At 34.4% G+C, this 16,231-nt stretch overlaps 1 protein-coding gene and 1 long non-coding RNA gene across 3 annotated transcripts; one reads left to right on the forward strand and one right to left on the reverse strand.

Moving 5' to 3' along the window:
* Positions 1-1,007: 1,007 nt before the first annotated feature.
* On the forward strand, positions 1,008-9,339 carry LOC125050373. Of its 2 annotated transcripts, XR_007117135.1 has the most exons (9): positions 1,008-1,424; positions 1,643-1,809; positions 3,403-3,584; positions 3,666-3,804; positions 4,209-4,355; positions 5,803-6,252; positions 6,584-6,687; positions 7,175-7,333; positions 8,231-9,339. XR_007117135.1 is itself a non-coding variant. In XM_047650163.1 (5 exons), exons 2-5 carry the CDS (start codon positions 1,650-1,652, stop codon positions 4,631-4,633), a joined length of 906 nt encoding a protein of 301 aa, XP_047506119.1. In that variant the 5' UTR covers positions 1,008-1,424; positions 1,643-1,649; the 3' UTR covers positions 4,634-4,703. The 2 variants fall into 2 exon arrangements, 1 of the variants encoding a protein (XP_047506119.1); XM_047650163.1 differs by lacking the exons at positions 5,803-6,252; positions 6,584-6,687; positions 7,175-7,333; positions 8,231-9,339 and having other exon boundaries at positions 4,209-4,703.
* On the reverse strand, positions 9,269-15,499 carry LOC125050374. The gene is made up of 3 exons (XR_007117136.1): positions 15,372-15,499; positions 9,783-9,881; positions 9,269-9,426 (listed from the first exon to the last, which is right to left on the reverse strand). It is a non-coding gene; the product is annotated as an uncharacterized LOC125050374 (long non-coding RNA).
* Positions 15,500-16,231: the final 732 nt, after the last annotated feature.

The following is a 16,231-nucleotide window of genomic DNA, read 5'->3' on the forward strand; positions in this document are numbered from 1 at the left end:
AAAAAAAATTATCAAATTAAAATACCATTACAGAATACGGCTATAATTCACATTTAGGTTACATGCATACTCGTACGTACATAGAAACAACATCACAACAATCTTGCAGTATAGGAACTGACATGAAAGAAACCTTGCATCAGTTTACTCAACGGACAATTAAAAACGTCTGTAAATCTATGCAGTTCTTTAATTTTTTCCATACATGGTAGCATATGTACCCTTTTCGAGTTAAATAGTTAAACTTACCCGCCACCCAACCAGCTGTTCCCTCTGTAATTGGTTAACGTTCCAAATAGTTGTGTATTTACAATTATTTTTCATAATTTTAAATTTAACCGACGTTTCGCGTGCTTTACAGCGTGCGTGGTACTGTATATCTTCTGCACAAAACAATAACAACAACTTTCCAAATTTTACGAACATTTTACTAAAATATAATTTTTACAGATAATAATAAGAACTAAGGATACAGGTAAAAAGGAATTGTTTAAATGTACAGTGTTAACTGTCTACTTAATAACTATATTAATTGCTTTATTCGCAAATTCTGTAAAGTTGTGTATGGAGTTGGATAAATGAACGTTGCTGCGGAAGGTACAAGTAATAGTGCCTCGCCAATGTTTGCGGGACCAATGAAATTTAAAATATGTTTTTTTATGAATCGAGTTAAAATTTTTGATCGTTATTCTGACGGGATAATATGCCAAAATAAATACAATAGTACTAAAAACATTATCCATGTACATTGTACATACTCGATACTCGACATAAACAACTAACTTTGCAGTGACTTCTGATTTTATTAAAATATTTTGAATTTCAAAGAACCGCACAATAAGTTATGCTTTATTAACATAAAAAAATGTCATAATACGAAACATGACTGTTATGGCTTATGTGTCATAATCACCACGGCAATATGTACATTTCTATTAAATTATGCGTACAAAGCGCATGCGCAATCAATAACCATGTCCCGCCCATTCAGTTTCGAAACAGGTATAAAATCTCTGATACATACTGATTCAATTCTTTCTCTGTTAAAACAAACTTCGAGAAGTATTGAGGATTGTTGTACAATACAACTGTGAATAATTATTAATTAATTAAAATAAATATTAATTATTATACAATTGAAAATAATACCGTTTAAAACAAGTACTCATCTGTATCTATTAAACAAAGCGTGAACAAAATTTTATCAAAAAAAATACACTCTTAATAAATGACATAAGACTGTTTCTAGTTTTCATGGATATCTATTTTCGTTTTTCAATAGATTTTCTACTCACTTTCTATCGTCCTGCATCTATAATGCGTGCAGAAATAACCGAGCAGAAATAAGAACAGCGGAAAATATTTTTACATTAATATAATGTGAAGTCAAAATAGCAACCATTTTATTAGCAAGAAGAAGACAAGTAAGTACTGTTTATCTGGTGCGAGCGCCAAAGAAGTGAGCCCCTCCACGCGATTGGTCCTGGTTTATAGCTGCCAGCTGCGCATCACATGAGATTATCATCTTATAATACAATAAATTAAATATTCGATATATAACAAATTTTGTATTTGTGTAATTATGTAAATTTAAAGTACTTATATTCGATTGTTTTGTATATTTAATGTTTATATTTCCTAGAAGCAGGATGGTTTCCACAAAAGAAGAGTGGGGATATTATGGATTATTTAAATATATTGGCCGATTTTCCCGCTTGTTTGGCTCATTTCCGTTTATAATGTCATCTGAACCAAAAGTCTCAACATTGCAAAAGTACTATGGATTATTTATCATCCTACCATGGATAAGTATGTGTAATATTACTATAATTTTTAAATTCTCTGTTTAATTATGTAAAATATTCATTTTTTTAAAGAATGGGGCCAAAGGGACAGGTGGCTCACATGATGTTAAGTGATACCGTCGGCCATGGACACTCTCAATTCCAGAGGACTGGCGAGTGCGTTGCCAGCCTTTAAGAATTGATACGCTCTTCTTTTGAAGGACCCTAAGTCGAATTGGTTCGGAAATACTTAAGTGGGCAGCTGGTTCCACATAGTGTTGGTGCGCGGCAAAACTTCATCAAAAAATGCTCAGTTTTGGAACTACGGACGTCGAGGTGTTACGGGTGGAATTTCGTATTCTGCCTCGACGTCCGATGATGAAACTCTACTGCAGGTATATAGGTATGGTATAGGTAGGTCCGAACATCTCCTCTGAACACTTTCCATTGTAAATGCGGTAGAAAATGCAGAGTGACGCCAAGGGAAGGGAAGGGATTGGTCGTCGACGATTCGAACCGCCTTTCGTTGAATACGGTCAACTGGAAAGAGCTGGTACTGGGGAGATCCAGCCCAGAGGTCAGACAGTACAGTTTAAGAGAAGTGCTCTGTGCCACACGTGAAGGCTCTCTTGAAGCTACACTTCCAGCACTTAAGGACAGTACCGAGCGAGTACAGGTCGGTACCTGTACTCGCTCGGTACTGTCCTTACTGTCCGTCGTAAAGACGCGTTAAGCCCGAAGCCTAATCTGCCATGTGCTCCAAGCCAATGTGCTCTAACTTTGCCTTAGCGATTTCCCGTTTGAAGGACCTGGAGGCAGAGTTTTGCTTTTTTATGTTCGCTGATATTGAGATGCTTTAAAGCATTCTCGCTTTCGACGCGAGGCCGCCATGCAAGAATGCTTACACCAGCGCTTCTACTTTTCACCGTAGAATTTGGTACTTGATCGGTGCTATCAGAGCCAGTCGGCGTGGTGGGCGTTGAAGTCGTCAAGTATCACGATTTTGGCGGACGGAGCAGGGAACTGTAGCCATTTGGTTCTCAATGAGTCGGTCAGTTTCGGCATTTCCGCTATGGGACCTATACAGACACGCGTAGAATCGCGGATGGTCATCGCAGTCTATGCGGAGCCAGAAGTTAGATAGGTCCTTTCCTTGAAGCGTCCCGAGGCGACGATAACAGACATCCTCCCTGACGTAAAGGAATGTTCCAATTTGAACCCCGGATAGGATTCGTAGAAAGTATAAGCCGGGGAGGATATCTGAATCTCGGTAAGGAAGAATATGGCCGGATTCACAGTTTCCCAGATGGAAGAGAACCGCGTTGATGTTAGAATTGAGCTCCCTCTCCTAACATTGCTAAAGTCCACTAAGAGCGTGGAAGGGGTTGCCTTCGTAAATTCTTCCGTTCGCCCCGAAATCAGAACAATCGTTTCGCTTACTTAGTTTTGGATTTTTTTTTAATTATCTGGAAAATAACTAAATGTTCTTAATGTTTGTAAATACTAAATTCGACTTCGAATCTACGATGAAAAAGGCATCGGCCATTTAACATTGATTTAGTTAAAGAGGATTTTTCCACACCATATAGGTCGTACGTCATGGTGAATGTTTTTTCAGATGCTGTTTTCTTCTATTCTCTATATACAGAGATTACGGACATTACAGAAAATTCTCGCCATGCATGGCCTGTGATATATTTAATTTATACAGCATTCTCAGTGTTGTATATCGATATGGCTGTTTGGACCGCACCAACCCGCATTTATTCCTGGATATCATGTTTAAAGAATATTGAAAAGGTACTGTATACCTTCTGCACAAAACAATAACAACAACTTTCCAATTTTTACGAAAATTATACTAAAATATTATTTTTACAGATATTAATAAGAACTAAGGAAACAGATCAAAAGGAATTGTTTAAATGTAAAGTGTTAACTGTTTACTTAATAACTACATTATTTGCTATATTCGCAAATTCTGTAAAGTTGTGTATGGAATTGGATAAATGCACGTACTGTAAGTTTTTTAATCAGTTGACACTCAAAAGGTTTAAGGGCATATATATGGCATAAGGGCGTTAATAACGTTGCTGCGGAAGGTAGAAGTAGTAGTGCTTCGCCAATGTTTGCGGGACCAATGAAATTTGAGATACGTTTTTATGAATTAAGATTTTTTGGTCGTAATTTTATCCTATTCTTACGGGATAATACGCCAAAACAAAGGAAATAGAAATCAGAACATCATCCAAGTACATTTACTCCATACTCGACATAAACAACTTTTGTGGCTTCTGATTAAAATATTTTTAATATCAAAAACAGCACAATAAGTTATGCCAAATTAACAATAACTAACAATAACAGACATTACTAGACTAGATGACATATCTACATTTCTATTAAATTAGGCTTTTGTTTCAGTTAACTTTGCATATAAATTTAATGGTTTATTCTTCTATACTTTGTGTAGGATCTGTGAATTGTTTTTATTCGTAATATTAATATTTCGGGTACATAAAGCTACGAAAATAATGAATGAAGAACTAAAAAAGCTTCTGCATGAAAGAGGTATGTTTAAATTATTGCAAATATTTTTATTAAGACACTTATATACAATTTGTGCTAGTATGGGATGCAACCTGTTCAAACACGCTGGTTCCCATCTACATGGAACCAACAACAGGGCTTGTGAAGAGGCTGAAAAAGGTAAAGCATGCATACAGGGGTCTAGGCTCCGATATGATTTTGTCCCATTCGGTGTCGAGACCCTTGGTCCGTGGGGTATTAGCGCTAAAAGGCTTTTTAAAGAAATAACAAAAAGGTTAGTCGACATCACAGGAGACTGAAAAGCTTGACAAAGAATTAGTCTAGCTATTCAAAGGGGGAACGCTGCCAGTTTCTTCGGAATCTTGCCTATAGGGGCTCTTTTTATTATATATTTTAAGGTTAGTTATTGTTTTTTGTTGTTTTAATTTATGTTAGCTGTAGAATTACTTTATTTTAACATTGTTAATACTTTCTACGTTTACACAGTGAAGGTAATTCAAACTATTGTAATATTCTATAGATAATGTATTTACTTATTATATGATCAGATTTATTTACCTTAATCTTTGAGTTTAATAATATTGATATCGATTGGATTTTCCCTGCTTTATTTAAGTATGTATTATGATTAACATTTATTTTTATAATATTAATAATGAACATTTAAATATTATAATATTGTGAGATGAAGTTTTTTCTTGTTTGTTAATTATAATTTTACGTACCCGAATAAACGAGACAGTATTACATATTATATGAAAATAGTGGGATTAAAATTTTCTTTAAAACAAAACTGATCTGAGACTGGCAAAATAATGAATTCTTCCTATCCGGTGCACTCTTGACAGAGCGGTCGTGATCGCTAGGAAGTAGTTGTAATATTAGGGGCAGATGTGATGCGCTTCACGACGTTTTGCCATCGTTGCCTATTAGTGGTCATCCTGCTGCACTGATTGAGAGAGTCTCCTACGGCAGACTTAATTTGGTCAGTCCAACGCGTAGGTGACCTTCCGCGCGGTCTAGTGCCTTCCACCTTCCCTTGGACGACAAGGCGTTCTATGGACTGATCACCACGCCGAGATACGTGACCGAAGAATGTAAGGATGCGAGATTGTACTATTGAAAACAGACGCTGTTTAATACCGAGTTCTTGAAGTATCGAGACGTTTGTACGAAACTCGGTCCACGAAACCCCAAGCATTCTCCTCCAGCACCACATTTCCAGAGCGTCTATTTTCTGCTTTTCCACATCTCGCAAGGTCCACCTATCAGCTGCGTACAGAAATATGGGGAATATAAGTGTCTGCACGAGCCTGGTCTTCGTGGCTTTTGTTATATTCCTTAAATAAAAAAATAATGAATAAAAAATCAAACTAGTCAAAATAAAACGAGGTTTTGGCAAAGTATTTGTGCTTAAATTAAAGTGGTTTACGATTTTGGTTATTCTTTTATTCGTATATTTTTTCAGACGTGAACAATAGACTAATTTTGCGGAACAATTACATGATTGGGTCAAGGTTCGAAGGTAAAGTAAAAAATATAAATTAAACAATATAATTAAAATATTAAATTAAATATTTAAGCCTGACACTAAGGAAACATTTGTCATAAATTATAAATATTTACGAAGATTGATAATATCATAAATTATGTAATATTCCAAATAATTACCTTATGAGAACTTTAATTTATTTATTTTCTCTTTGACTCTCAGCCCAAAAGTTCAGCCATGGAGATGGAACTGAGAAAATTCGCGAACTTATTAAATTCTATACGACAGTAAATGATGTAATTAAGACAGTGATGGAGTCTGGGGAAATGGGCTTATTTTTATACATTATGGGTAACCTTGTACGTTTGATGACTAGGGCCAATGACTATGTTTATTTGAATTATTCCTTCCATGGGGAGAATTTTGGTGAGTATATAAATTAAAAAAGACGTGTTATATCCTGAAGTATCGTAGTTTTGGTACTGTGTAAATATGTGGTTCTTATTGACTAATCGTGGAAGCCGTACTATGACCATGATACCATGGTACCTTGACCAAATTCAAACTTCATATTTGAAGGCTATAAAATCCAAGTCATGGAAAAAATAGTTACAATTATAATTATCTTTAAATTAGATATATCTTTCGCTTTATTGTGTCAAAATATTTTCACGTTGTGATGAAAAGAGACAGATGCGTATTTCTATTGCGACTTCAGTTATTTTCGATCGATAACCTTTACCTTGTTAATTTATAGACGGATCCTACATGCTCGCAAGCATCTTGGGAATATTCTGGTGTACCCAAATTGTTGCGAAATCATTTCTGTTTTGCGAGGGACCTCATCAAATTCAACGCCAGGTAAATCATCCTATGAACCATACCGGACGAAGATGTATTTGAAAATTTTGTGCCAATATGGTGTTTTTTTTAAAGTTATTGTAGAACATTGTGGATGTGAGTAGTATCATATAAACATTAAGATCTATGATTACCAAAAAATTGTGGTTGTTACCACTATAACTTTTCAGGGTTTTTCTAAAATTTTTGTATGAGGCAAAGTGGCTTTTTGGCTTTAAAAACGGTTGCCTGGCGGAGGTTTTACGGGCAAGTATTAAAAGCGCACATAGACAGAGAGTCCATTGGTACAACGGTACTAACCTACAACTAGGGATGAGAGAGGCTTCGGAACCCATTAGACCAATACTGACTAGTTAGTTAAGAACAAAAAATATTAGCCAACAAATATTTTATAAACGTTTAGTAAGACATATCTTTAACACCAATATGTTTAAATTACACGTTTGTTGTCACGTTCGTGTTTTTAATAACTAAATTAATATTTTAGTTGCAAGAAACTCAAGACATAATCGCGAGACTGAAGAAGAAATATCACGAGGATAATATGTCAAATGAGCTACACTTATTTCTTCGTTTGACGAGGCTCAATCGACCCACTTTTTCGCCGCTTAGCGTCTGTACTCTGAATAGGGGTTTAGTTGCTAAGGTAAGTATTAGTGTCAATTGGGTCAAATATGATGTTGTATGTTTAACCACGAAACAATTAACTTCCTTTTATATATTTATTTTCCATTTTATTTTCCAAGTAAGTTACAAGAACTAATAAATTCGACATTGTAAGTATGTATATCTATTACTGGGCACTCATAAATTTGACAATTATTGTTTTTCTTTTAATTATTGTTTTGTTTATTATTGCATGCTTTAAACGATAACGGTAACTGCCCTGCGATTCTGTAACTCACTTTTCGAACTCACACAGCGGTTTTCGCATCGGCGGTCGCTCTCAAATTAGTCGTGAAGCAGTCAATTTATGATTTGGCATTCTGATAAACAATAAACTACAAGCTCCCACCTTTTCATCTTCTTCTTCCCACCTGATTATAAACCTGACATACTTAAGCCGCTAACTCAGCGGGATGCCATGGCGACGTCGCTAGCTACGTATCCAATCAATTTGTATTGAAATGTATGGCAGTTAACTCGCAATTTGGAAGTGCAGCCAGGACCAACGGTTCTCTTTGTGGAGTCCGGATACGTGGGACGCTGGCGATCGCGACGTATACGAGCAAACCTAGAGAGTAGAGCGTCCACTCTCTATACGAAACCTAAGAGAACTGACTGACGGATAGTATCTGCTGGCAATTTTATTTGCCTACCGAAGGTAGCCAAGGATAGCCAGGTACATAACTGGCGACGTCGCCATGGCGTCCCGGTGATTTAGCGGCCTTAAACAGGAATACTGTAAAATGTTTCTTACATATATCTTACCAAGCATTGAATACTTTGAAATTTTAGTGAAAGCTACTGGTTTTCAATTTTGAAAGTTGTTTTCGTCAGTTTCAGTTTATCGTTTATCTTGATAACTTATTATTTTTTTAAGATACTCGGATGCGCTGCAACATATATATTGGCATTCATACAACTGGAAATGTATGAGAACTCAAAAAAGTAAGAAGAGTTTGGGTATTATAGTGCTAAATAAAACATTTTTTTCAAAATGCACCTTAGTTTATGTGTGTGCACAGAATAGATAGAATAATTTACAGATTAAGAAAATACGCTTTAATTAAAAATTGAAAAAAACAATTAAAAAATACATCGTATTCATAGATTAACAGAAGATGTTTAAAATAGAATCTAAAGTAGTTTTAAAAAGATTATCCAAATCGTAATAGAACTGTATTATTCCATTGACGGCAAACGAAGTACATAAGTTAAGATGGGAATAAAAAGACTGATAGACAGTGCTGAGTGTGAGGTAATTTCCAGAAGACGATGAGAAAGATTATATGGTATTATTTTTTTTTGGATATATTTTTCACATTTATCAAAATTTAAAGTTAGACCTATTGAAATTAAATTTCATATAATCTTAAAGTACTACACCTGCGTTACCTCCTAGAGTACCATCATCAAGAAACCAGACGTTAAAATTTGATTTTAAATTGTACACAAGAATTTATTGCGAGACTAAAAAAAAGCCGGCCCAAAAGGACCTCCTTGTTAACAACCAACTTCTGAAGAGAGTTCGTAATTCTTGTTACTTTTGATGGCTCTGAGTAACACTGTAAACGATAATTATATATTTCTGGAATATACTTTTGTTAGAATTCAATAAATTCAAAGTAAATGTATATATTCGTTATATGTAATAACTGCATATAATATAGCAATTAAATAGCAATACTTTGAAAGCAAATAGAAGTGACAGTGTTTACATTAAAAATAAATTTTGTCTAGAAGTTACTTGTTTAATCACAATGAAAATATCTTCTTACACATCTCTCTCATTTGTAGAATAAGATGTATTGTAGCAATTTTAACCATTAAGGCATAAAACACTCATGACCGAATTTGACTTGGGTAACTTTCGGTATCAATTCTTTCGTTGTGTATTTCTATATTAAATAAAAATATGGTTAAATAAAAAAGCCTTTTTTCAAACTTCTTTACTAAACCTATTCAGTACACGTAAAATCCTTATAAATAAATCCTGTAAAATGTATTATCTTTTATTTTTCTTCACTTGAACGTATTTTATACTTCGCGTGTGATATCTCTCGTAATCTTCACTACCTGAAACCAGTTATTGTTACATCAATATACATAACTAATATATAAAATTCTCGTGTCGCGGTGTTTGTGGTTAACTCCTCCGAAACGGCTCGACCGATTCTCATGAAATTTTGTCTTGTGTGTGTTTTTTGCGTTTAGGGTTACCCCTAATTTTTTTTTTGAATTATAAATAAAAAAAATATTCTTTATTTTTTTATGATACAGCATTAAAAAATACATACAACCCCTAATTTTCACCCCTCTACAATCAACCCCTATTTTTTATTATATCAGCTAGTAATATTATAACATTTGATTAACAGTATACTCTACTATTTATAATCTAATTAATGAAGCTCCAGAAGAAATAACCTTACCGTCTGCTGGATATTTGGGTAATGGCCACAGGCTAAATGGGTAGAAATAGGCACTTGGTACTCTTCTAACGATTATGGGTTTTTCTTGAGTTTTTCGCTCTGTAACAAGTGGAAATAATTCCGTTTAATAAATCAGACTATTCAGCTGAAATAATATAAATAAGTTTTACGCTTTATTCGGATATTACAGTATAACTTTATTAAAAACTAGTAGACTCGGCCAAGCGTTGCTATGGCTAAGATTTTTGTTATATTACATAGTAGTAAACTATTCAAGAGAAACGGCAGGAGAACACCAATCCACCATGCCATTTTGGTGGTTATGCCATTAAATTGTAACTTATGTGAAACGTTAGTATTTATTTTGATAAGGATCAATACCTAGGTATGAATAAAGACCTTTTCTAGCGGTGGTATTTTAATTTAAAAAAAAATAATAAAAGGACGATTATTGTGACGTAATTATAAAACATAGAGACATGCTGTCGAGACATTTTTATAGATAGTGATGTGTCCTGAAAAATTGTAATACATCATTTTGTTCTATCATTAATAGTTTTCGCAACGCACACGAATGAAGGAAGTTTTTTGTTTATTTTTTTACACCTTGGGTTAGATTATTCAAGTTTTAATAAGCATCCCTAATTTTTTTGAAAATGAAACATAGCCTATGTGTTTCGGAGCCTATTCATTTCAAGCAAACAAACAAAAAATCAAATCTTTTCTCTTTATAATATTAGTATAGATAAATTATTTATTGCCATCCCAAATAATATATACTACAAGTACCAAAACGCTCAGTTATTTATTAACTCATATTTTGTAAAGACCCTACGCAATAAACGGTACTAAAATATTCCAAATTTACCATAACTATATATATTATATAGGATAGATAGATAGGGTTAGGTTGTGCAATAAGGAAGGGAATGACCGATGCCGGCTTCCTGGTTCAAGGTAGGAAGTCATCGACACACAATGTCATTGCTATTATGTCATCTGAATAGCTGACAATATAGGTACATCGTTAGAATAGACGAGGAAATATATCTGATCTCGGACACGTAATATATAATTGGAATAAAAATATTTCAAACATATTGTGTCCTTGCACAAGTCGAAACGTATGCACAAATCGAAATGAAGATTTTTTTATATAGAACAGGAGGTAAACGGGCAGGCTCGTCTGATGTTAAGTCATACCGCCGCCCATGGATACTCTCAATGTCAGAGGGCTCGCGAGTGCGTTGCCGGACTTTTAAGAATTGGTACGTTCTTTTCTTGTAGAACCCTAAGTCGAAAAGTTCCATATTTCTATTTTATATTACAAATTTATTTACATTATTTATGGTACAATTATATCTGATTGCATAAGTTGATAGATTGCAACATATGTTAAACAACATGCCTTAACGTCTAGTAGTCAGATAGGAATTAGGATTCACCTGGGAGTAGAAAAAATAAAATCGAAGTTCCCTATTTCACGTTTCTTAACTTCAGCTATTAAATAAATTGCCACAGCAGTAATAGACAAGCCAATTAAAATCTTGTAGAATATACAAGTAGAGTAATCAAATCATGAAGATACATTTTTCTAAACTGCCTGCGATGTATATTACAAAATAGACCATAAATATGTCACCTGTCAACATAAATCGTGCATTACAAATTAATTTGCTGACAATTGCTCTATCACCGGCACTTCCCGGTTTAACGTAGGTGTGCAACCACTTAACATCACAGACTACAACGTAATAGTTACAATTGTTGTTTCTTAGTACTATAGACTCGTAGTAGTTATAGGTCGGTTATCGAAAGCTGGCGGGTTCACAGTACTCACACTAATGCAATTTCACATACAGTATGTTTCAAAATATGATTTTTTTGCCATGCTATACATTTTAGTCCACTCATACACGACGGACAGTCTATTCATGATGTATTTATGATTGTATTTCAGTTTGACATCACGTCTCGCGCTTATTCACAGACACTACACAAGCACAAAGTGTAAATGTGTTGAAGCCGCCAGCTTTAGTTAACATACCTATACCAGAATAATCCACATAGGGAGTTCCTTTTTACGCCTAATTGTTCCCTCATAGCCTCTCCTCATCTACCCAACCGCTTCCTACATTAAAAGAACGTTACGTTGTACAATCATTCATCAGCATTGAAGTACCCTTTATATTTTTGTCAATTAGTTGTCAAGTTGAGAATACACCATTCTTCGATTTAAGATATAAATCGCGGGCGTATATGTAGCAGGCCAAAGAACGTTTTTAAACAAATTATTAATCAATCACAATTAAATGCAGTGTTGGCCTAGTGGCTTCTGCGTGCGATTATCATCTCTGAGGTCTTAGGTTCGACCCCCGGCTGTGCACTAATGGATCTCTGTCTATATACGCATTTCACATTCGCTCAAACGGTGAACATATTGTGTGGATCCGGCTTGCCTTAGACCCAAAATGTCGCGGGTTGTGTCAGGCACAGGAGGCTGATCACCAACTTGACTAGATTGACATGAAACAGATACAGAAATCTGAGGGCCCAGACCTAAAAAGGTTGTGCGCCACTGCTTTATTTTTTTTTATTTATTAATTACAGTAAGGTCAAAACAGTACAGTCAAATTGTATGACAAATCAATCGTGAAGATTGCAGCTATTACTATTATGTTTGTAAATAACAAAACATATTCGTTAAATTTTAAACAACTTTCGGGTTTTAGTACATAAAATAGCACTAAACTATTTGTGTTTGTACCAGCCAAATCTGTACCTACCCAACAGTTTAATATCTTTAATTATCTTCGGTTCAAAGATACTTTATTTTCTCAATGATTACATTCACTTATCTCGCTTAAGTGATGCTGATGTTACAATATTATATAATTCAAAGTGTATTTGCAGCAGCAATTGAAAACTTTCCAGTATGACAAACATGTTGTTCTTAAAAAATAACAAAGGCAAATACGAACAAGAAAACAAACAAATAAAAATCCTCATAACTCTACATATGATATTAAAATGTCTTTTATTAAAATCACATATATGAATTTTAGTATATTGACCCTAATTTTATATTATAGGTTCATTTGAGGTGGGTAGTGCGTCAGGAAGTTCCTTTTTAGGACGCGGTAGCCACGGTGTGATTTGTATTATGTAATAAGCGACCACTGACCTGCATATTTCTTATTTTGGGTCCAGGTCACAGATAGTTTAATAATAGATTACAAGTTTGATTTAACTGTTCTTAGTATATTAATATTGCATTATATGTATGTTTAAAAACGCGTTTTGGGGTCTGAGTATGTAAAAAGTTATATCGTAAAATATCAAATTTAATAAAAGGCCGGCAACGCACTCGCTAGCTCTCTGGCATTTAGAGTGTGGCGGCATGGGCGGCTCACTTAACTTCAAGTGAGCCTCCTGCCCGTTTGCCTGTTGTTCTATAAAAAAAAATCAAACAAAGAATCTTATCGCGTCTCAGTAATTAGACTATAATACAATGTTGTCCAACCACAATCAAACAAAACGCGTCATCAATAAAGCCTTTTTTCTATATCCTTAATTTCCATTTCGTTCAATAAGTAAATACAGTTGTTATTATTTACTTATTGCTAAATTTTAGAAGTAATATGTTTATTTAAGTATAGGTATAAGTTATATACAGATACAGGTTATCCACACAAGAATCAAACTCTTGTTGGATCTACTAAAGGTTTAAATATTGACAATAAAAAAATCATTACAGAATGCTTTTGCTTCATATTTTCGATAAAACTTACAAAGCCTTTATAAACAGTGACTACTGGCTGATCTACGTAGTACAAATCTCAAGGAAACAGAACAAATAAATAACTAGACAATATCCCTTTTGTTTTGTCTTTTTGTATGTTCTGAGAAATTGATACGTTCATATTAATTTAACAATATCTTCGAACCTTCTCTGAACTTTAGATTCTACTCAACCTTCAATAGCAATAATTTATTCGTTTACTTTATTTTCTGTCTGGAGGTTAATACAATGAAGTGGTAATAAGACTGATTGGAAGCGTTTGTTCATTAACTAGATGTTACTCCTTTGTTGATTCATAACAACCTTATTTTTTTCATATGATAAGAGTACCTCAGGGTATAATTAGGCTTATTAATACACCGTACTATTACTCGCTTTATGAGCTATAGAAATCAACAGGTGGTCAAAGAATTTTTTAATAATATACTAAGCTAAGAACTAAGCTTTGATATTATATATAACAGGATTTTAGTTGTACTCTATATTTACCATTCGCGTACATCAATAGAATATAACAGAAGTAATGAAATGTTAATTGCTATGTGACGAATGAATGCAATTTAAAAGTCGAGGAGAGCGCCTACATCTGGCTATACCTACTCTCGGGGCGTTACTCCGATAAAACTAAGAAAGCCTGAGTGAGCAAAATGTAGTCTTGGCTGGTACATGATCTATATTATACCTTACATAGTGGTGAATTTTGAGCAGAATGTTGACAAGAAAAGGTGCCTGCGACCGGATCAATATATCTTAAAGATTATATATAGACGATCATCTATTTCCAGTAAAAATAAAAAATAAATCAGTGGCGCTACAACCTCTTTAGGTCTTGGCCTCAGATTTCTGAATCTGTTTCATGATCATTTTTAAATCTAATAGGCAAGTCGGTGATCAGCCTCCAGTGCCTGACACACGCCGTCTACTTTTTGGGTCTAAGGCATGTCGGTTTACTCACAATGTTTTCCTTCACCATTCGAGCAAATGTTAAATACGCACATAAAAAGAATTGGTGCACAGCTGGGGATCGAACCTACGACCTCAGGGATGAGAGTCGCACGCTGAATCCACTAGGCCACCACTGCTCTCATCTATTTGAAGTAGTTGTGTCAATGCCAGGGTTAGCCCCGGAATAGTTGATGAATCAATCTATGAGACTCAAATATATTTTTTGCTCATAACTCGATATAATTTAAAAGGTATAAAGGCACCAATCAAAATAACGGCAAACAATCAATTGCATTGAATAAATAGGGTGAGATCCAGTCGTCACTTAGCATAAGTGCATTAGGTTTATAGGTCAGCTGATCCGATCAAAGATGCCGCAACGAATCGGCTGTCACTGTTGAGTGACAGTTACAGTTGGTCGACTACATGATAATATTTATAGAACTTCTAAATTTACATAGTTTATTTATCAAGATTGTACATCATACATTATTATTTAACAGTGGGGCAAATATTTTTTACTATAATTTTAACATCGATATTAACTGTGTGTGTTTTAGTATAACAGTAACAAAAGCATAATTCATGGATTATTATATATATATCATACAAGTGTACAATAAATAAATAATACGGTTTTACCTGAGATACATTAGTATTGCAATACATGTGTTTTAAATAATTGTAATATATTTTGAATAAAAGTCTGTTAAAGCAGATACTGCAACAGATTTTAACGCGTTTAAGTAATGATTTTAAACTTAAACTGAAAGAATCCACTTAAGAAAAACTTTGAAGTAATTTTAAAATTATTTATTAAACTAAATAATTGTTAAACTAACCTTTAGCTTCCATTTTCCTAGACGGCGCTAAAGCAGGATCACTGAGAACATTTATAAGTAGCGTGGCTATGCACAAAATAACTAAACACGCGTGCGCCATTCGTACAATTTGAAATACAACTGCAGAATACAGACCTATGGGCTATGCCCTCTTGGACCTTAAATCTTAATGCTCTTCCTAGTATAGTCGCTTTATAAGCCACCATACTCGGTGGTGTCATACATTAAATAAAATATGTTTATTATGGAACATAAGATACATGTATCACTTATTCCACGTCATTAAATTTGAAGGCATCCCTACTCATCGGCAAAGAAGACAGAGGGTGTAGGCCGAGAGAAAAAACAGAGACATTTAATTATCTGTAATGGTAGATTAATAAATTATATATCAAAAGATTAACGCAAAATATCTACGAAATTAAACGCCTTATTAATTGTAAAGACTTGTCTAAAAATTAGGGCACTGAATTAACTTTAAAAAAATCAGTAGCGTTACAACCTTTTTAGGTCTGGGCCTCAGATTTCTAAATCTGTTTCATGATCATATTTCAATCTCATAGGCAAGTAGGTGATCAGCCTCCAGTGCCTGACACACGCCGTCGACTTTTTGGGTCTAAGACTTGTCGCTTTCCTCACGATGTTTTCCTTCATTGATCGAGCGAATGTTAAATGCGCACATAGAAAGAAAGTGACAGGGATGAGAGTCGCACGCTGAAGCCACTAGGCCAACACTGCTGACAATAAATTAACATTATAGCTTATTTAAATCATTATTAAAGCTACGTTCTCCAAATAAATGACTATGATTTAAGGCTGTAAGAAAACATCCTGTAAGCTCACCGAGCTAGGCAAGTCGT

This window comes from Pieris napi, chromosome 6 (assembly GCF_905475465.1).
Source record: "Pieris napi chromosome 6, ilPieNapi1.2, whole genome shotgun sequence".
NCBI lineage: Eukaryota > Metazoa > Arthropoda > Insecta > Lepidoptera > Pieridae > Pieris > Pieris napi.

Coding starts and splice junctions, on each gene's coding strand:
- LOC125050373 (XM_047650163.1), top strand. CDS start 1,650: ATGGTTTCCACAAAAGAAGAGTGGGGATATTATGGATTATTTAAATAT. Junction 1,810..3,402: donor TATCATCCTACCATGGATAA/GTATGTGTAATA, acceptor ATGTTTTTTCAG/ATGCTGTTTTCTTCTATTCT. Junction 3,585..3,665: donor GTTTAAAGAATATTGAAAAG/GTACTGTATACC, acceptor TTATTTTTACAG/ATATTAATAAGAACTAAGGA.